Here is a 21,483-nt window from a genome sequence, read left to right on the forward strand (position 1 = left end):
TGATCTCAGAGGAGCCTTTTGACCATCACCAAACAGAAAACCCCTGAAAAGAGCTTTTGATCTCTTGTAAAAAATAGCAGGCCATCCAATTATGATCAGAAACTTGCATTTAAGATCACAGGAAAGTTGGGCTGGAAGGGACCTCGCAAGGCGATCCAGACCAGCACCTTGCTCAAGGCGGGATCATTCCCGACTACATCATCCCAGCCAAGCGTCTGTCCAACCTGCTCTTGAAAGCTTCTAAGGACGGAGATTCCGCAGTTTCTCTAGGCAGCCTGTTCCAGTCCGTGGCCAGCTTCAGAGTCAGAAAGTTCCTCCTCATCTCCAACCTAAATTTCCCCTGCTGAAGTTTGAGGCTATTGTTCCTAGTCCTGACCCTACGGCGACAAAGAAAAGCCCATCTCTATCCTCTCTATAATCACTCTTCAGGTATTTACAGACTCATCAAATCTCCCCCCTCAGTCTTCTCTTGCCCACATCTTTCTTGAATCGTAGAACAGAGAACTGGACAGAACGCTCCAGGCAAGGCTTCCCCAGTGCTGAACAGAGCGGGAGAATTGCTTCCCTTGATTTGCAATGCAAAGCAAGTGCTCTACCACTGAGCTACAGTTTCAAAGCCAAGAGTAAAGGCTAGGAGCAACTGCTGCTCAGGGACAGCTCGTAAGCTTGAACGCCAGAGGGCACCGTGGCTTTGACTAAAACAACAAAGAAACTGGAGCTGGAGGAGATCTTGATGGGGCCACCTCAGTAAAGCAGCTGGACTCTCTCATGCCACAAAATGGCTGCAAAACCATCTGATGGGAAGAATCCCAGCCCCGGGATAAAACATGCAGCTGTTCTGCAGCTGGCAGCTAAGCAACTCGTGGCTCATTGAGGAAAGTAGCGTGCTGGCATTGGGCACTAGTCTAGGACTAGTCTAGGCAAGTTATTGAGTCTTCCTGCACCTGAGTTCCCCCTTGGAGCCATCAAGGCTGCCCTAGCTTGCAGGTATGTTGTGTTAATATCTTTATTCCATTTCACATAGGATAACAAAGGGGGGCCAGGGGAGTTTGAGACAGATGAGTGCCATGCCAAGCGTGATCTGTGCTAGGCTCACACTAGTAAGACGCCCCTTTCATTTATCTTCTAGGCCAGTCCCCTTTGCACCAGCCTCTCCCCCCTACCCACAGCCCGAAAACTGTTCCTTTAAAATAATCTCCACATACTGCCAACCTTCTTCCACCTGCAGTACGGCACGGTACATTTTTGTGCTTGCAACACACGGGGGGAAAATCTTTCTCCGAGTGTGATCTCCCTTATTTTTATTTTTACAGCAACTGCCACACAAGGATTTTCTACAGGCCCAAAAGGCAACAAAAAGGCAAGTGCTGCACATCCAGTTTCTGGATTTTCAATGCAGGCTCAACACATCTATGATGAACTTAATCTTCCATCAAACAGTCATGAAGTGCCTTCTCATTCAGAGGTAATTCTCCCCCCATATACACACACTTTGCTCATCTCTGCCTCTGGGAATAATTAATTAGTTCACAAGGCAATTCAGACAGGAACTCAATAATTACTTCAAACAAATTCCCTTTGCTTTTAGAATTCAGGAGTTTTGTTTTGTTTTCATAGAAGTATTTCATTTTTTACTGAGCTAATTCAAGTGGTAGCCACCACTATGAATCCAGTTCGTACATTGCTTTAACTAGGCTGGGAAAACGCAATAGCTTACATATACACAGACAAGGTAACTGCGTGGACTAAGACTGGCCTATCTGGTTTTGTCATTCGCTTCAATGGTTAGATTAACAGCAATCATTCTGAAACCCTCTCCCCTAGGCTGTTAGGCTGCAGTGATAATCTTATCAGACAGACCTGCCAGATGCAGCCAGGAGCTCAGGTAAGCCTTGGGCTACAAAAAGTGAGAGTGAGTTCATTAGCCACTAAATCGGCTCATTCTATACAATGATGAAGCTTGTCAAAACCATTTACTGACTGGTGGCTGTTATGAAAAGGAAGTCAGACTGACAGCATGTGCAGCCAGTGTACAACCTCTGGGACATAACCATTAAGCGACCAAGGACCCCATGCCCAAATGTGAGAGAACATGACGTACCTTGGGGTCTTGCGGGCTTCGAGATATGAACCCCGGCTCGTCCTAGCTTTCTGAAGTGCGGGACCCAGGCTGGGAACCCTCCACTGCCCATTGGCACTTAGTCCAAATATTTGAGGCTCTGTTGGTGCTCGGTAACTCTCTGAGGATGGAACTTCTGCATGGAGAGAAACACTAAACCAGTAAGGATGGAACCACATTTGTGCCTCCTAACAGTGTAGCATCAAACACCAGAAGACCTCAGGTATCGCATGCCTCGAGCAAGGCTGTCTGCACACACAGATCAGACAAGTGAAAGAGCTTGCAAGACCGGGGCTTTAATGCTGCAGTAACACATCTGCACCCTCCGTCCCCAGGCTACACAATTCATATGGCTGCAAAATGTTATCCTAACACTCCAAAGCACACCTCAGCTCTGCTCTGATTTGAGACTGAGCATGAGGAACATGGGCACTGAATTTCAGTAGGACTTGGGCACATAACACCCTTTTATAGATTCATAGATGTCAGGGTCGGAAGGGACCTCAGTAGGTCACTGAGTCCAACTCCCTGCCCTGGGCAGGAAAGAGCGCTGGGGTCAGACAACCCCAGCTAGATGCTTGTCCAGTCTCCTCTTAAAGATGCCCAGCACCTCTCTTGGAAAGCCATTCCAGGTTCTGGCAACCCCTACTGTGAAGAAGTTCTTTCTAATGTCCAACCTAAATTTGCTCTCCATCAATTTGTGGCCATTGTTCCTAGTTATTCCAGGGGTGCACTACTAAACAGAGCATCTCCTATTCCCCGCTGCCCTCCCCTGATGAATTTATAAGCAGCCACAAGATCACCTCTCAGCCTTCTCTTGAGAAGGCTGAAGAGATCTAGGTCCCTCAGTCTCTCCTTGTAGGGTCTTGCCTGCAGGCCTCTGACCATACGAGCGGCCTCCTCTGAACCCTCTCGATTCTCCGCATCCGTCTTGAAGTGCAGCACCCTAAACTGGGTGCCCTACTCCAACTTCGGCCTGACCAGTGACGCACAGAAGGGAAGCATCACCTCCCTGGACCTGTTCGTTATGCATCTGCTAATGCACGATAAAGTGCAGTTAGCCTTGTTGATCACTTTGTCACACTGACAACTCACACTCATCTTAGAGTCAACTATGAATCCAAAATCCCTTTTCTTCAAGATCCCTTTTAGCGTTTCAGCCAAAAAGGATATTTGAGAGAAAAGCAGCAGCTTAATTTTCACAAGAGCATTTTTACCATCATTTGAGGAATCACAGAACCAGGGACCTTCAGAGGTCACATCTAGTCCAACCCCTTGTTTGGGGCAGGATCAGCCCTATCTAAGCCATCCCATACAAATCCATAATGTAAACTCTACTTAATATACTACCATAAACCCTGACCCAACACAAGACATAACTGAACCTGCCACAGGTAAAGCAGAGGGACAATGGCTGCCAATGTCCTTCTATAAAAAATTGTTAATATATGCAAAAGAGATCCCAGATAGAGGCTATGCCCCCTGCTACAGAGGATGGCAAAAACCCTCACAATTCGTACCATGGGGTAGAATTCCTTCCTGACCTGAAATATGGTGGTTGGTCTGAGCCTGAGCAGAGGAACCTCTGGCTTTAAGTCCCAGCAGGAGCACTGACAAGAAGGAAGTTTTTGTGAGCCTGATCAGAAACCAAGCCACAGTGCCTTACCTGGGTAGTAACTCGGGCTGCACGACGCATCTCCAGCTGGACATGTGAAAGCTTGTTCTGAATTGCCAAGCTTGTCTAGTGAAAACTAAATGAAAAAACAAAATGAAAATCAGGATTATGACCTGCCAAGGACCGGTTTTGCATGCCATAAGCTACACAACAGCAACAGCTTTTAAGGTACTAATTTATAGCAATGCGATCATAGCTCAATCATGCCTTATGAAGCCACAGATTGTCTGACAAGAGGGCAAATTGTTAACTATCTACCCCCAGCTGCCTGGCAAAACTGTACCCTTGGGAGATAATGAAGGGAGCCAACTACTCATTTTCTCCTCACTGCGCGGAGCAGGTAAGTAGATTTCATGCCTGGGCTAGTATATTTTCTGGTAAAACTGCACAGTTCTTTTGCAAGGGATATCAAGAGGATGTTCCTCCGTTTGTTAAGCTTCCACAGGATGCATTCATGGACAGGTTTGCCAACCTGAAGATTTTGTACGGGCATACCCACAGGCAAGTATGCACAAGTGTAGCCTCTATGGAGGAGAGGTCATTTGCATGCGTGTACACAGGCAAGCAGTTTTCTATGCCGAGTATGCCCAGACTGCAAGCTCTTTGCAGAAGGCAAAGCAAAGTGACACCTTAGAGACTAATTGGTTCAGAGAGGCATCAGTTTTCAGAGGCAATAGTGGACTTTATCAGAAGATGTCATCTTTTGGCTAGTGAGGTTCAAATGACATTTGGCAGAACAGGGCTTGAGTACAAGCATCATCACAGTCCAAACAGTAAAAAGACCACGATTTTGCAATGTGCAAAGTGCCTGAATTTGGACTACCATGCACCACTACCATGCATCATCTGCTATGTGGGAGCCCCTGGAGATATGCTATGCCAGGTGCTACATGAACATATCAAGAAGTCAGACAGTTCCTGCCCCCCAGCAGCTTGTAACAGATTGGCAGACAGATGGGAAGAGCAGGAGAAAACTGGTCAGCATAAGGAGGCCGTGGGACACCACACATTTAACCAGTGGCAAGGGGTTTGGCAAGCATCAAGGCAGAACCGTGGGGTTTGATTTAAATGCCGATGCTGATGCCTCAAGAGGTTAAGAGCCAGTTGGATTCACCAAGGATGTGTGTCCCGGCAATGCACATGAGCAGCCTGAATTGCTAGAAGGGAAAAGGAATGGCTCCCAAACCTTGGTTCCAGGCAGCGAAAGCTGATCCCCCAAAACTGCCCTCTGTGATGGTGGGAAGGCCTTGAACGTGGAGCCATGGTTAGCCAAGGCTGCATCTCCGGCATCCATCCTCATAGGATCAGCAAACTCATCTAAGGAAACAGACAGTGTCCATGGCCGCCCACAGGATGCTCCCCACACACTCGAGCATAATGGAAAGGAGAGATGCAAGAAAGCCGTTAACGTCTACACACTGAAGTAACGACATGGCCAAAGACCACGTACACACCAGGACATGAACAATGGTGTCAAGCACTGAGCTGCAAGTGCAATGCCCTCAGTTCTATACCTGGCTCCGTCACTGACCTCCTGTGAAACTCTGGGCATCTCTCATGGTCTCTGCTCCCTCCTCCCCATCATTTCATTTCTATTTTATCATACTCCTAAAACACAAAGGTCCTAATCTCAGGAGAAACCTCCAGGCACTACAGACATATTCATATTAATAACAGGAGGTAAACACCAGGGAGAGAGAGGAAGCTTCAGACTGGTGCCAGGGGACAGAACCAGGAGAAGTGAAACGGGATGAATATCAGGAAACTTTCTTAAGAACAAGGAAGCGAGGAGTCTGTGCAAGGCTCACATGAAGAAATGCAAGCTTTATTGAGAGAAACTGAAGGCGTCTCAATCTCACCCTCGCCTGGTGCTTTATCGTCTTATATTCCTGTGCTCAGTTCTCCACTCCTACCCACTTCATCCCTTGAACTTCAACACATTTCTCACCAATGTACACCCTTTTAGCAGTCCTGCCCTTTGCGTCTCTGTGACAAACCGCAACAGCACTTTGATACTGATCCTACCAACGTACATCACCGTAAGCGGAAAAAAAAAAAGCAAACGAACACCAGAAAAAAAGCACCGCACATTCAAACGAAACCCGTTCTTACAATACGCCATAATTACAGACAGAGAAACCGCAGGCAGACACGACGTCGGTTCCTGCACATTTTACTCCTTCAGGAAACGCGAGAGACTAACATGTCGATCAGACGTTTCTCGGCAGCCACTCGTTCAACCGATGCTTTAGGCGACGTTACGCAGATGCGAGGTCCGCAGCGGGCGCCGGCGGCTGAACGATATTCCCCGCTGGGCTCGCGCGTCGGGCAGCGCAACCCTCCAACCCGGCACGGAGGGAACACGCTCACTCACCCATCTCCAGGCTGCTCACATCCCGGACACGGATGATGCAACTTCTGGGGGCAGGGAGGGGGAAAAAAAAAAAAAAGGACACGGTGACTACGTTTGCAAACACCTTACACGCAACGTGAGAATCGGCGCCAGCATCAAAACCTCTGGTCCGGAACAGACCCTCGCTTTTCCCAGATAGCAAACTGAAGCAGAATCAAAGGTTTTCAAAGCTTCTGCTGCCCCTGACCAGCCTGCCCAGGCTCCCACGCGCAGCACGAGGGCACAGCTCCCTGCCAAGCTCTGGGCGGACAGCGACCGGAGCAACCCCACCTATCCCCGTGGCCCAAGGAGGAGCAGGCCGGACGAGCCCCGGAGGAGCCCGGCAGCCAGCGAGCGAGCGAGCGAGGGGCGCGGCGCGGCCCGTACCTGCGAGCGGCGCGGCCGGGCCGGGCCGGGCCGAGCCGAACCGAACCCCCTCAGGCGCCTCTCGCCGGAAGCGGAACCGGCCGCAGCGCGCGGAACCTTCCCAGCCGGAAGTGAAAGCCGCAACAGCGGAAGCGGAAATGGCGCACAGGAAAAAAACACCGGCCACGCCCCTTCTACATATAAATATATGCAAATGACTTTTCCTTCATTTTTTCCTATGATGACCCATTTTTCCCTTCATAAAAAACTATGTTTTTTTATTTTTTTTCTACTAGTGGTTTTCATTGAAACTGGTCACGTGCAGAGGCCCCTTGTCCTGCACTTGTGCTCCTGCCTGAAGGGACTCTTAACCGGGGCGCCTGGCACCTAGGGGTGCCTTGAGATCCTTGCAGGGGCGCTGCCAAGCACCGAGCGGTGCTGGCGCTGCTAGGTGTGCAAATAGGATCTGCAAGAGAAGCCTGTAAAGTTCAAATCGTGTTGGGCTTCCTGCGTTCTTCGCAACCAAACGCTGCTCTTTGGCTTTTCTGGAGGGCGAAACAGTGGAAACGAAGAGCTGGCGTTTGCCCAGGGATGTCACGAGTTTAAAAAAGGCCGAGAACCGCTGGTTTGAGGCACTTTCAGCCACTTTCAGCTGTGCCTTGCCTGACTGGTCGTGCTGGTTAGAGCAACCTTGAGGCTGCTCTATGCTCTGCTTCCTGGAAAAGCAGCCAGGACCCCCTTTCAGCACGCTCCACCCTCACCCCGTGCGCCACGCAGCAGCGGTGGAAGGGATGTAGACCCCTGCGATGGTTGTCTGCTGGCCATGGAGGGGATCCAGGCCAGGATGCGTTGCTATCTAGCATAGGGCGTTTCTGTGCCGGCAGACTGGCACCTAGAGGCCTTCAGCATAGGGCATAGGGCCCTGTTCCTTTAAAATCAATTTGCAAGGCAATCCAACTCAACCCCTCCAAGGTAAGGCCGTGCCCTTTATATCTGCCAATGAGGCAGCAGGAAGGCAGAGGCAGCTGCTGCAGCGGGCTGAGCTCATGTCTATAAATACCAGGCTGGAGAGCTGGCCCTTTCTGGTCATGTGGGCTCCCCTGAACTTCACACTCCTTTGGTCCAAACTCTTCCTTTCTGCGTCGCTTGCTTTTGCCGCCGTTTTCTTTTTCCTCACCTTCTTCCCCTTTTCCCAGAAAAGGAAGGAGCTGCCAGGTGAGTGGGGACGGGCAGAGCATTGAAAGCATCTGGCTGCGCACAGCTGGATCCCGCCAGCGATCGCCCTCTTGGTTTCAATGGGGCGACTGATCGGCTGAAATGCACCCAGCCGCGGGAGCTCCAGCCTGTCCCCAGTTCTAGCTCTTAGTGAGTCAAACCAGGGGGCTCTGGCCAGGACGTGAGTATGCATGTACAGTGCATGACGGGAGGGCAGCAGGTGCATGAAGAGGTTCGGTATTTGGGGATGCAGGTTGGGGCCAGCAGGAGCAACAGCCGGGCAAATCTAGTGTGGGAGACGGTTCACAGGAAGATATTTCAGAGGGTGCTGGACTGCATGGAGAGCGAGCAAGACAAAGTCCCTGGAGCTGGGACGGAGCCTATGAGCGGTGCATTAGAAGGCATGGTGTGCCTGGCTCTTGGGTGGAGGGGTCAGAAGTCGGCCGGAGGGGTGGGGATTCCAGCAGGGCGTGAAAGTGTGGGAATGTCGGGCAACAAGATTGGGGCAAGCATGCTGGGCAGGACTGCCGAGGTGAATCCTGTTTCAGGAGGCTGTTCAGAGTGATAAGCACTGAGAGAGCTCTGCCATGCCCCTACAAGGAGGCTGGAGCAATGGCCTTCCGCTCCCCATCACCCAAGCCCCAGTGAGATGGACACTTTGCCAACAAATGCCTAGCAGTGAACGCCAAGGGGCCTGCGCCACACTGAGACCTGGCCGATGATTCAGCAGGCCGGTGCTACGCCAGCTCTCTCCAACTGGGTACTCTGGGCATTTACAGCTGGCCCAGGATGCCAGAACTGCCCATGCTGGGAAGGAAAGCCTGCTGGCACTGCTGCTGAGGCCCGGGACTGGGCCCAAGGGGGTTCACGGACTGTCCGGATTGAAGCCCAGGGAGGCACTATCACTCTTGGTGCTGCAGCTGCTACGTGAACCCCAGGGCATGTCAAACGACACAGTGCGGTCTCTGAGCAATAGCTGGTCGTTGCCCAGATGTGGGTTGTAGAATGATCCAGATGTTTGGGGGACAGTCGGGGTACAGGCAAAGCCTTCTCGGAGCAGAATGAGAGAGAGGAGGGCGGTCTCAGTTACGAGAGGGGTTAGACGAGGCTGGTGCCTGCAGCGACAGACTGGATGACCCGGTCCTATGTTCCTTGTAGCTAAGACACTGGACTGAGACTAAAGAGAGATTCCCAGCTCTGTCACACAAGCACCTTCTCTGACCTTGGGCAAGTCACTTAAGCCTTGATTCAGCAAGGCTCGAGCCCCCGTTGCTGCCAGCGTAGCAGGGCTGTCGGCTGAAGAAACCTCCATCTGGCTCCAGGGGGTGGGATATGTGTGAGAAGGACCGTCACAAAGAACAAAGGCACGGGCTTCTAGCAGCATCACAATCCACGCTCCATGCAGGAGAGAGACAGCTTGTGTGGGCAGACTGACACTGTATGGGGCAGAGGGCTTGCCCTGAAGGGTAGGAAGGAGAGGGGTCTTTCTCTGTGGTGCCTGGCTGACCATGGCATTTTGAGGGGTAGAGAGCCTTCAGTGAGGCGCAGCTGTAGGTCATAAGCCCCAACCTTGCACCATCTCTTTCTGGGTTGTTGGCCACCTCCGTAGTGCTGCCCTTGCCCCAGTCTGATTTCTGAGGGCGTCAGACATATGGGACAGGATGGAGCCAGGAGCTGGCAGAGCCCAGACCACTTTTCAAGCCAACCACTTTTCAAGCTCTGCAGAAGCAGTGAAGCCCCTTTGTGTAGAGACGGTTGGGATGGTAGGAGGCGAGCGCAGAGGCGCCGGGCTGCAACCAGAAGACGTGCAGATGCTCTCCTGTCTTCTGCCGGCTCCCGGGGCCCTTCTGGAGCTGGCGTCTTGCTGGGGTGCAGCCTAGCGGCTTAGAGGTGGTGACTGCCACCAAAAGACCTGGTGGAAAAGCACTACCTCTGTACAGATGAGGCCATAGAGGCAGTTCCTCCCTGCACCTTGCCTCAGCTGCAGCATAGCCCCCAGTTCAGCCTGGCTGGGCGGAGAGGTGCTTTGCATGCACAGACGTGTGGGTCTGTCCTCACGCCAGAGCTTTGTGCAGGGGCCGAGGAGCTTTGCAGCCACCCTCCCTGTTCCTGGCCTGGTTGGGAGACCCAGATCTCCATTCCTCACTGGCACTACACTCGGGCTTTTGCTAGGCATGGGAAGGATAGTCCAATGGTTAGGACACTAACCTAAGGCTTGGGGCACCCAGGTTCAAGTTCCCTCTGCCACATACTCCCAGAGTGACCTCAGGCACATTACTTAGCATCTTGGTTCTCTCTCTCCCTGCCTCTCCAGGAGGGGGAATGCCTCTGTGATGGTGAGATGCGGCCGTCAGTAACATGGGGCAGCAGGGAAGCATTTAATTGGAACTAGAGCAGCACCTCAGGCTGAATTGGGTTGGGGAGGGGGAACCGATACCCAGCTCCACGGTGCAAAACCTGTGTCTTAGACCATGCCCAAAAGAACTTGCTGTTTAGTCCCATTTGTCACCTCAAAATCAGGCCTCCTGATGCAGGGCTGGGGTGGAGGGAGCAGCACTCATGGATCTGTTTCTGCTTCTTCCCTGAAGATGGTGATGTGTCGGTGGGACTTGGGACTCCATGGAGCCCAGGCGGGAGGCAGCACGAGGGTGTCCCATGTTGGTGGTGTCTTGGGGACGGCATGAGCAGCCCCCCTTGCAGTTAATGCCAGGCTGGTGCCTGTGTGGCCAGGTTTATCTTTCCCTTTTGATTGATCTCTGACCCTCATTCAAAGAACTCCCTACTGTTCTGCAGAACTTCCCACCTGGTACAACAGGGGACACCCTTGGCAAAGCTTTCTGAGCGCAGCAGCAGCATCTCAGCCGAGTTCGGGTTTCATTGCTCTCAGCGAGAGACCCTGTCCCTGGCCAAAAGCTGTACAGCTTTCACTACAGGGAAAGCAGAGCCAGCCTTGTATGCAGCTAACCTAGCATCAAAGTGCTTAGCCTGGAAGCTCTCCATGGCAGGAACCATGTTTCGCCATATGTTGGTACAGTGCCTGGCATGACAGGGTCCTGCTTTTGTCTGAGTCAGTGTAACACCGGCAGTAACTGTCCCCGTTCCTGGTGTTTCTACAGATGTCTCGCCTCAGGGTAGAAAGAGTTGACCCAGTTTCACTTCTATTCCAAGCCACTTTCTGGACAGCTGCCCTTCCTCATTCTCTCATCCAGCACTTCCATGGTTCTGGGTGCCAACGCTGCAGAGAAATGCTCAGAAAAGGTTTCACTGGAGAGAAAAAAAAAATCTGACAACATTTCTATTAACTTCTATTAATATCAGACCATCATTTCTTTGAAACAAAACCTTAAAAAGCTGCTTGAAAATTCCCCTTTCAGTAAAAAGGGCCTGATTCTTAATTCCATGAAGGTCGTCTTCACAGCAACTGTAAAAACGGGCCTTGAAATGAATAGAAATGTCATTCACCCTCATTTTTGATTGATCCTAATCTGGCCTGGTGCAGCTGCTTTCCTTGGTTCATTTCACTGCACGAGTCTGGACCATGATCTGTGCTTTATTTCATAGACATTTCATAGACATTTGGGCTGGAAGGAACCCCAGAGGATCATCGAGTCCAGCCCCCTGCCCCAGGGGCAGGAAGTCAGCAGGGATCATAGGATCCCAGCAAGATAAGCATCCAAAAGCAGGATAAGCATCCACGTAGGAATAGGGAAACTGAGGCAGAGGGCTGTGCCCGTGAAGTCGCTCAGTAAATCAGTGGCAGAGCTGGAGGGCTTTTTCCACTTCCCCAGCTAATGGCCTGGGCAGGACTGCTAATCAGTGCTTCTGTTTGCATTTGCAAAACCCTGTCTGTTGGACTGCAGGAATTTGGATCAAAGATGGCTAGTAGCAGGTGCATGCCGCTTTCAGCAGCTAGGAGCATTCGAGGACAATATCGAGGGGGGTGATATTAGCTTCTGCCTTCTGGTTATTGTGTGGGGTCCTGGTTATTGTGCGTTCCAGCGTTCACTCCCAGGGAGTGTCTCTGCAGGGCAGTGGCGTGTAAAAAAAACCAACAACTTGAAATGCTTTGGCATATGGTCTGCTGCTGCATCCCATCAGGCGCGCGCTGTGCCCCCCTGCCCACACACACGTCCCGATTTAGGTGTGGCTGACACTGCACAAGGCAGTGACATTTTGGCTTGTCATTCGCTGCAGGGAGGCACGTCGAAAGGCGATAGCGCCGGCTGCACGAGGCGCATCTGAGCGCAGAGGCAGCACGGCCGGCGGGCAGGCAGGAGGCACCGAGAAGGGGCTGCTACGCCTCATCGCTATTAGATCTACTCTTGTTTTCCAGCTAAGAAAAAGATGCAGCCACAAGAAAGAAACGAGCACACGTACAGCCTGGGGACCGGGAAGGCCATCGCCGTGCTGACCTCAGGAGGAGATGCTCAGGGTAAGAGGCCATGTCCGCAGGCTGGGTTTGCATTTGGAGTTTGTTTGCTGGGTGAAGAGTCGGTCTGTGGCTGCCTTGGGTTTCTGGGGGCCTCGATCTTTTCTGGTGGGTGGAAGTGGAACAGCCATGGTCCTGAGACTCTCACTCACTGAACGTCTCGCTTAGCTGAGCATCTGAAAACCTTCAGTTGCTTTTGTGTTTGCCCTAGAAATATGTTGGCAAAAAGCATTTGGGGAAATCCAGTCCTAATCTTTTGAAAAAATCCAGTCTTGAATCCACTATTCCTCCAGTATTCTAAGCCATGCATCCAGTCCTTGAAAATCCTAAAATTGCCTTAAAAGTCCTGAGATAAAAACCCCAGGGCATTCTGGGTTCTTTTTAATTTGCCTTTTAGCATTTGGAGCCTTTACAGGGTCCTGTTTTTAAGCTGTAACCAGAGCTAGAAATATCTCCTTAGAAAGGGCAAGGGGAGTCCCACATAATCACGTGACTCCAGCAGCTGGGATCTGGAGAATACTAATTAGACCAGGACTCATGATAAGTATCACCGGGTGTTAGTTTAGATCAGATTCCTAGTTAGCTCAGATGGTCAGGACTTTAACCCCCTCTCAGGGAGCAGTGGAGGGCTTCGTGCCACAGGATGGCACCACAAGTGTGTTATAAGCTGAAAGGGGACATCTCATTTCAGGGGCTTTGTTTCAAAGGGGAAGGGATATAAAGCAGAACACTCCCCCAAAAAACTAGGCACCATTAAAAGTTGCATGGCTATAATATTGAAACACTTCAAATGTGGCTAAACAATAAATAAAAACCAATGGGTTTTTATATATTTATGCACATTAGCTTTTTAAAATTTGCACATTTTAATCTGCATTCATTGGTTGGCTTTAAAATGTACCTTATTTATTCACATACCATGCTTGCTTTCCCCCTCAAAAATTGAAAATTAGCATGCATCTTGCACCAGAACATTGATTCAAAGCAGTTTGGTTAAAAGGAAAGGACCTCGGAAGATCATTGAGTCCCCTGGGGCAGGAAGTCAGCAGGGATACTAGGATCCCAGCAAGATAAGCATCCAAATATCTCTTGAAGGCGTTCAAAGTGGGTGCTTGAACCACCTCTGGCGGCAGTCTATTCCAGGCCTTGGGGGCTCGGACAGTAAAGAAGTTCTTCTTTATGTCCAGCCTGAAATGGTCACGGAGGAGTTTGTGACCGTTCAACCTTGTCATCCTTGGGGCTCTCTGCTGACATCTTTTTGTCTTCATTCTGTCTTCCCCCAAAAAAGCATGTGTCTTATTTGGAGGCATGTGGTATATGAGTAAATACGGTAGTTGAACTCAAAAGCAGCACTTTCTAGCATGGATCGCTATGTAGTTCTGAAAACACGAGGTTGACCAATACCTGTCCAAACGAAGGATGGCATTTTCAAGTATTTAATGCTGGGAGGGATTTTGGAAGTGGTTTGGTTTTTTTTGTCCCAAATCATGAGAGATTTCCTGATGAAACAAGAACTCTTCATGAGACTCGAAGAGAAGGCAGAAACCTGCTCTGCAGAAGCAACGTGCAGCAACAGGCGGTGTATTGGTGTGTGGTGGATTCGAGTGCGGTGGTTCAGCGTTCGACTGTGTGTGGTTCTTTTGGCCACCGTGTTGGTTACACCCTTCAAGCGCTGCTGCAAGGTGGCCCTGGGCTATTGCTCCCCTTGTAGGTAGAAGGGGCAGGAAAGCACAGACAGGCTACCCAGCCCTCAACAGAAAGATGTGGGGAGCAGCGGAGGGCCTCTGGGGTCTGTTGAGCCAGGGGAGCAAGGGCGATGGCTTGGGGTGGCCTGCCAGGGTGTGTATATGAGGCACGAGGTGAAGCAAGATGGCAATGTTGCTACCCAGTTGGAGGAGACTCTGGGGAGATGCAAATGGGGCCTGCTATGTGCACGGGGTGGGTGGTTGAGCTGCCCAGAGACAGCTGTTAATGCTGGAGATGAACACAGGCTCCATGCATGTCTAGATGCATGAAAGCTACTGCACGTTGCACTGAAGCACGGAGAAGTTCCCTGCCTATCTGCAGAGAGGCTGAGATAGGCTCCAGGACCTCCTCAGCAGAGGTACCGAGCAAACCAGACATTGGCCAAAGAGCCCCCTGAGACAGCAAGAAGTAGATGAGACAGGTTGGAGCACTTGGCAAGACCTGGGAGCTGTTGGCTCCATGATGCGGGGGGAGCCTGGAGTCTCGGTAGTGCTCCAAAAGCCTTGGCAAACAGAATTGAGGCTCCTGCCTTGAAGCCACGCTCCTGCAGGGCAGAAATGAGGCAGGTGAGAGCCCTGGAGCTGGTCACCTTAGAAGGGCTGCTCTGGGCACTGCATACGGATTCCCAGCACCCCACTGCCTGGGGGTGCAAGGCAAGCAGCTCTGAGATGAAGAGTCCTAGGAAGGACACGAGCCCTCCCCTGCAGTCCTGACACCTGCCAGCCAGCCCATCAGGGCTCCGTGGGCACTGGCAGACCTCGCTGAAGCAGAGGGGCCAGCTCACTGCCTTGATTCCAGGCTTAAATGATGGAGCCTTAAACACCCCTTGGTGCAATGACAGCTGGCACAACAGAAGCCACCACCCAAGGCACCAGGCTGAACCAGCGTGGGGCACCGACTGGTGGAGCTGCACACGTGGAAAACTGAAGAGAGCCCCTAAACAAACAGAGAGCGGCTGATGGTGCAGCCAGGGAGAGATCTAGGCTAGAGGTCCTTTGGGGCAGGGCTCCAGTGGGAAAGGCAGGTGAGGAGACTGGGAAACTGGGAGCCAGGAATGGACCCTGATGTTCTTTGCATGGCTGGCGGTCGAGCTGGAAGGACGCCCAGTCTACAGCCCAACATCACAGGGGTGGAGCTCAAGCAGCCACCTCCTGTCTGAATCCACTGGGCATGACTGCCTCTTCTGGATCCCCTCCATGGGTTGGGGATTCAGCCAGCGTTTGGGACCCAGGGTGCCTTCTGGCTGGCTGTCTGACTTGGACCAAGCTGCCAGCCCTGTGGGAGACAGTGCAGGTCCTGTTCCCCCCTCTGACACTGCCCTGCTCTGTAACCTTGGCCAAGTCCCTTGTCCATCCTGATGCCTCTGTTTCTCCAGGCCTTGAGCAGGTCAGAAATGGCCTGGATATACTGGAGCCTGCTTCAGTGAGGGGATGAGTGAGAAGATCCATCAATGTCCTTCCACTCCTAGATTTCATGGATTAATCTCTGCATTCCCCTGCTGTTCCCTCAGCAGCTGTTTGAGGAGTTGAGATGAGGCAGGTTGTTAGCTGGACTTCTCCCCATCACCTTCCAGCCTAATGAGCTCTTGTCCTAACGATGCAACAGGCTGGCAGCTGTGGCCGCAGCCTCTCCTTGAGACAGTCACATGTGTGTGAGGTGGGGGGAGGCTTCCTGGGCAGGCAGGGGCTTGGGTTACCTCCCTGGCAGGGTATCTGCAGGCAGGCTGGGCATCAAGGAGCATTGCAGGCACTTGCTGGTAAAGGTCAACGCCTCAAAAATAAAACGTGAAAGTCATGCCCAGGATCAGATGCGGGGACAGTGTTGTGTCGGAGCCACCGGCATGAGTGGGGGGCAAGGCAGGGCTGGGTTATGGGCAGAGGCTGGGGGCCCTGAGACACCCCCGTGAGAGGCAGAGTGAGGCTTTGGCGTGGGCAGTTGTTGCCCCTGTGCAAAGTGCAGGGAACAGAGGCTGCAGAGAGGACACCAGGGGGTGGATTCCTCCGTGTCCTCTGCTCTGTGCAGCCCACCGGCCCCTGCAGACATGAGAAGCGGGGCCTATTCTCAGCCCTGCCATGAACCTCGGGCAGGTCCCTTCTCTTCTCTGTCCCCTCCCATGCTTTGCCTCTCTTGTCTGCTGAGGCTGTCTTGTCTGTCTGAACCCTCAACAGCCCCTAGCACAGAGAGGCGCCCACCCGTCTCTCCCATGCTACTATTCATGAGGGGCAAAGACCTCTCTCCACCTGGCTTTGCCAGCTGAGACCCTGATCTGGCGTGGAGGAGGCTGCCAAGCGGAGAGTCGGCCACGTGCCTGGGTTCTACCCCGTGCTGGCATCAGGGGCGAAGTCACACAAGGGCTCGGCCCAAGTCTGATGTGCCCAGGCCTGGTCCGTGCTCTGCTGTAGGTCATGGGTCTGCTTTGATGCTCACGGCTTCTGTGGGATCCTCTCACCTAGGATCTCTCTGAGCCCAGCCCAGCTGGGACGTCACTCTGTGCAGTCCAGGGCGGCTCCTTCAGGTGTCTGCCACGAGGCCACATCCCCAGGCAAACCGCCTCTTGCCCCAAAGCTGTGGAGCTGTTTGAATCAGCTCTCCTGGCACAGCCTTTGGAGCAGAGATACTTCCCCTACCCAGTCAATGGGTGCCAGGGCTGGATGGGCGGCAAGGCTGGGCGCTGTCAGCATAACAAGCACCATGGCCGGTGTGTCCTGACCAGGGAATAGGACCCTGGATTGGGGCCTAAGGGACCTTGGTACATAGCCCGCCACTGACTCCCTCTGTGACCGTGAGCTTGTCACTTAGTGCAAAATCCAACCTGACCCTGTCGTGCCCTCACTTAGGCACTGCAGCAACTAAAAAATAGGTCCCAGGAAGCAATACAATGGCTGGGGGCTGAGGTCCAGAGGGGAAAGGTCCCTCTAGGGCCATGCAGGCAGCCCAGAGGCTGGGTGGGAGCTCCCACAGTGTGGGGGAAGGCAGCAGAAGCATATCTACCGAGCAGGCATCTCCATCTCCTTGAGACACGGAGTTCGGAGTCCCCTGGTGAGTGCCGGCAGCGCTCTGAGCAGTGCAGGGGAGTCTAGTGGGTAGAGCAGTGGCCACAGAAACAGGATCCTCCCCAGCCTGTGGGGATTCAAACCCATATCTCCCTGATGCTAAGACCAGTGAGGGGACTTGGGGCACGGGGAGAGGCCCCTGGGCACCAGCCATGCATCTGTCCCCAGGGTTCAGAACCAGCTGGGGCTGCTCTGAGCTGCTGGTGCAGCTCCCGGCACAGGCCTAGCCCTGTGGGCAAGCAGGTGGCCCATCCCACATGCCCCAGCCTGCTGTGCCCAGGTGAGACTTATTTCTCTGTCTCTCTCTCCCTCCAGGCATGAATGCAGCTGTCCGGGCCGTAGTCCGAGTGGGCATCTACACAGGCGCCAAGGTCTATTTTGTTCATGAGGTTGGTACGCTTGCTTCCTGCTGAAGCGGGTTCTCCCCTTTCTGCCCCCTGGCCAGTAGCCCAGCCCCTCGCTGGGGCTGCATCCTGGAATAGCAGCGCACAGGACAGCATGGAAACCCCACGGCAAGGGGCAGCAGCCAGTGAAACTGCAAGGGGGTTCACTGTGTGCTTCACATACCCCACTGCATTTAGTCTCTAAACCACCTCCACCTAGGAACTGGAAGTGCAGGTCAAGGGGCCTCCAAAGAATAGTGGCCCATTGGGCTACTGTGGTTCAGGTCATGCCAGCTACTGCAGCCCACAGCACGCGAGGAAGGTGGTTACTTCACACCCAACTGCCTTGGACTCCCCAGCCTGAAGGACCAGGAGCCATTGATGAGTGGGCGGGTCAAAAGACATCACATGGAAGTGGTGCTCCTCTCCCGACCAAGATGCACAGGACAGTAGTGAAATGCAGGCCAGGGCATTTCTGTCAGTCTGGCAGCACCTGTAGGAACCATGCACCATGGAACATCTTGCCAGGGCCATTGCCCAGGTCATATTATGCGCTTAGTACTGGAAATATCCATTGTTGTGGCAGGATGTGAGAAGAAGAGACATGGACCCAGAAGGACCTTCCATCACCCACTGGGAAAGATGAGTAGATTCACTCTGCACCAGCCCCAGGGACCCCATGTCCCAGAAAGATCCTCTGAGCACCATCCTGCATCTGGTGACAAAGCCAACAGGAAAGCAAGAGGTCACTTGAGGCCAAGACTCCCAAACTCTGATTCAGACTCATGGTGATGTTCTGGAGTTCAGGATATGCTACCTCAAAAGAAGGGACCAGCATTAACAGTGCTTTGTTAGCTCCAGTCTCCAGCTGTGGACCTGACTTTGGATAGGAAGAGTCGTCTCTCTGGGTGGGAGTGGGTCAGTGCAAGGAGAAAGCTGGTTATCTTTATACTGTAGCTTGCTGTTGACTATTAAATATAGTCTGTCTGTCTATATATGCTCCCATATGCAAAAGGTATCCATCCATCCATCCATCCATCCATTGCTATATGTAGCCATCTCCCATATTTCTAACATCCCCATCATTGTGGTATCTGGGCATGAGAGATAAATTACCCTAATCCAAGTCTGCTTCCTAGTGCTCAGAGCTGCAGTTGCAAAGGATGCTTTCCTACAAAAGCATCTTGAGCAGAGGCTGCTTCTGACTTGCCCTCACCTCTCACATTTTCTTCTAGGGTTACCAGGGGCTGGTCGATGGAGGTAACAACATCAAGGAGGCCACATGGGAGAGCGTGTCAATGATGCTGCAGCTGGTAAGTCCTGGCAGGAATCCCCTTCTTCCCCGCAGAAGGCAAAAGGGAGAGGGAGAGAGAGACCCAGACCAGCTGAGGCTCAGGGGTTTTCAAAGGAGCCCAAGGGACTTAGACACTGAACTTCATTGAATTTCAGTGGGGTTTAGTTGCAGTTTTGTGGAAGTCGAAACCTCCTGCAGGAACCTGATGGTTTCAATGCAATATTATTTTGAGAAAAAATAATTGAAGGAAATTCTTTGATGAGAACAAAACATCCCAGGCCTGTTGAGAGGGGTCAGGCTTGAGAGAGGGCGGTTTCTATTGGGAACGTATTGTATAGCATGCTATGAACTCTAATCTAAAAAAGACCCTATTGAAACAGAACGATGCCGTTTTCCCAAAACAGAACATTTTAAATTGCACCATTTGTTGGCGGGGGGAATAACTGTTGTTCAGTTGGAGGTGTCACAGCAGCATTGGCTTGTGCCTTGATGCAAAAGGCTGCAATGTGTGGATGGCACGCAGTAGGAATACCATGTTTCAGCCCCCTTGTTCGCTGCATGTGGGACACATGGTACACCAGCCCTGGCTTTGCTGTATACAGCCCAGAGAGCCCCCATGCCCACACCCACTGGGCAGGGCTGGAGAGAGGAGGTGGGATCAGAAGCTGAATCTGCTTCCCATCTCCCCACTGCTACCAGCTGTGGGAATCAAGGTTTAGGTCTTGGTTCAAATCCCAGAAGAAGCTAGGAGTGTAAAACAGGCTGTGCCCCCTGTCCCTGACCCCTTTGAGATCATACAATCACAGAAAATGAGGGTGGGAAGGGACCTCAGGAAGTCACATCTAGTCCAACTCCCTGCTCCAAGCAGGACCAGCCCCAACTACGTCATCCCAGCCAAGGCTTTGCCTACTCAGGTCTTAAAAACCTCCAAGGATGGAGAGTCCGCAATCTCTCTGGGTAACCTGTTCCAGTGTTTTACTACCCTCCTAGTGAGAAAATTCTTCCTAATATCTAACCACTGGACTGACACTGGACAGAGGAGGGAACGGCATTCAAAGTTCCCACAGAAGGGCAGGCAGGAGGAGGATGCGGCTGCACTGTGGCCTTAACCAGAGTCCCTTGGACTCACCAGCACCAAGACTTGCATCCCCCACACTCCCCTCCTCCCTGGGTTACAGAGCTGTTTACTTGTCCATCAGCTTTAAATGTCAGGGTGATTTCAGGAAAAGGTCCCTGTGAGGAGGGAAATGAGTCAAACTTCTTGACCTTTTCCCACCAGGGTCATCGACAAGGATTTGGGCAGTCAAGTGTCACCCGATCCCTGGGGGTGGGGTCACCTCCAGCCCCTGGGCCCAAAATAACAAGAAACTGGAGAGCGTGAGCCGAATGGCTCTGCTTGTGACTGGCCCCACACTCGGGTTTCACAAACAAGGACCCCAGGACCCAGGATTTGCCCTTCTCCTCGCACTGGGCCATGCTGGAGACACGATGGCTGGTATCTGCTCCAAAGCATGCATGCATTGCTGTCTGGACTTCGAGACTCCTCCTGTGACATGGGAGCACAAAGGAGGACTCTGGAGTGAACCCAGACCACGACAGTGATAGGCCAAGGGCAGCACTGACCCTACAGCAGGCTCTGATGCTACCACAATAGTAGCACATTACTCCATGGACAGAGTAAATGATGATGCTGGGTAAATCAGTACTGTGTCAATGTAAAGTGGTAGCAGATAGATGAGCTCTGAGCTGGGGAACTTTGCCAAAGCTGATGAAGAATGAGCGCTGAAAGAACCAGGGGTAAAAGTTACACTGGAGTCAGTGTCATCTGTCTCCATCTATCCCAGGATAGCTGTTCAGCAAAGGCAAACTGGCTATTAGCTGTTCCCCTGCCAGCTGGCAGGAAAGCCTTCTCATAGTCAGGCTAGATATCAGGAGGCACTGCTTCACTGTCAGGGTGGCTAGGAGCTGGAACCAACTTCCAAGGGAAGTGGTGCTTGCCCCTACCCTGGGGGTCTTCAAAAGAAGGCTAGACAGACACCTAGCTGGGGTCATTTGACCCCTGCATCTTTTCCTGCCATGGCAGGGGGTCGGACTAGATGATCTGCTTAGGTCCCTTCCGACTCTACCAACTATGAAACTATAGTCGCTGCCCATGTGAGCTACCTCAGGACAGTGCATGTCTGTCCATGCCACTTTCCTGTTGGCTTCTGTACCTGGATCAGTTCCCAGGTTGGGTCTACAAAGCCCCCCTGGGTGGGTTGGGACAGTTATAAGTGTTCATTCCCCACTGACCTGCCTCATGCCCCCTACCCCCAGGGTGGCACCGTGATCGGGAGTGCCCGGTGCCAGGATTTCCGCACACGCGAAGGCCGCCTCAAAGCTGCTTGCAACCTGGTGAAGAGAGGCGTCACCAACCTGTGCGTCATCGGTGGCGACGGCAGCCTCACTGGAGCTGACACCTTCCGGGCCGAGTGGAGTGGCTTGCTGGCAGACTTGGTGAAGACAGGTAGCATTGGGGATGGGGAAAATGCTGCCAGGACAGCCTGGGGCCCATAGCACATTGGCACTGCCCTTCCTCAGCTGGCCTTGGCTGCTCCCTTCCCTTCCCTCCCTCCATGATGAAACCCCCAGCCCATGAACGCAACAGCTCGGAGACACCGTCACGCCCACAGGACACGAACTCATCTAGGCACACGCCATCCCTGAGGCCCACTCTGGCCCCAAGACCCCTCTCACCAGTGCTCTTTCCCCCAAGATGCCCACCACAGTGCCCTTTAATACCCGCCAGTCCATGCATGTTACACTACTAAG

At 52.6% G+C, this 21,483-nt stretch overlaps 2 protein-coding genes across 6 annotated transcripts in view; one reads left to right on the top strand and one right to left on the bottom strand.

Annotated features, from left to right (window-relative positions):
• SENP1 (SUMO specific peptidase 1) overlaps positions 1 to 21,483 on the bottom strand; it is a 68,579-nt gene that overhangs the window by 26,112 nt on the left and 20,984 nt on the right. For 2 of the 5 annotated variants that reach the window (XM_059718170.1, XM_059718173.1), the window contains exons 1-6: positions 6,574 to 6,664; positions 6,169 to 6,212; positions 4,981 to 5,111; positions 3,786 to 3,870; positions 2,102 to 2,255; positions 225 to 377 (exon numbers count right to left, since the gene is read on the bottom strand). In XM_059718170.1, the coding sequence (XP_059574153.1) occupies positions 225 to 377; positions 2,102 to 2,255; positions 3,786 to 3,870; positions 4,981 to 5,111; positions 6,169 to 6,172 (527 nt within the window). In that variant the 5' untranslated portion in view covers positions 6,173 to 6,212; positions 6,574 to 6,664. Of the gene's footprint in view, positions 1 to 224; positions 378 to 2,101; positions 2,256 to 3,785; positions 3,871 to 4,980; positions 5,112 to 5,997; positions 6,213 to 6,573; positions 6,665 to 21,483 lie in introns of those variants that run through there. The other 3 variants (XM_059718171.1, XM_014610053.3, XM_059718172.1) reach the window with 3 other exon arrangements.
• Positions 6,840 to 21,483, top strand: part of PFKM (phosphofructokinase, muscle) — a 28,365-nt gene continuing 13,721 nt past the window's right edge. The window contains exons 1-5 of the mRNA XM_006273338.3: positions 6,840 to 7,767; positions 12,101 to 12,199; positions 17,311 to 17,384; positions 18,614 to 18,691; positions 20,989 to 21,178. Coding sequence (XP_006273400.2) covers positions 7,599 to 7,767; positions 12,101 to 12,199; positions 17,311 to 17,384; positions 18,614 to 18,691; positions 20,989 to 21,178 — 610 coding nt within the window. The 5' untranslated portion in view covers positions 6,840 to 7,598. The remainder of the gene's footprint in view (positions 7,768 to 12,100; positions 12,200 to 17,310; positions 17,385 to 18,613; positions 18,692 to 20,988; positions 21,179 to 21,483) is intronic.

This window comes from Alligator mississippiensis, chromosome 15 (genome assembly GCF_030867095.1).
Source record: "Alligator mississippiensis isolate rAllMis1 chromosome 15, rAllMis1, whole genome shotgun sequence".
In the NCBI taxonomy this organism is placed as follows: Eukaryota; Metazoa; Chordata; order Crocodylia; family Alligatoridae; genus Alligator; species Alligator mississippiensis.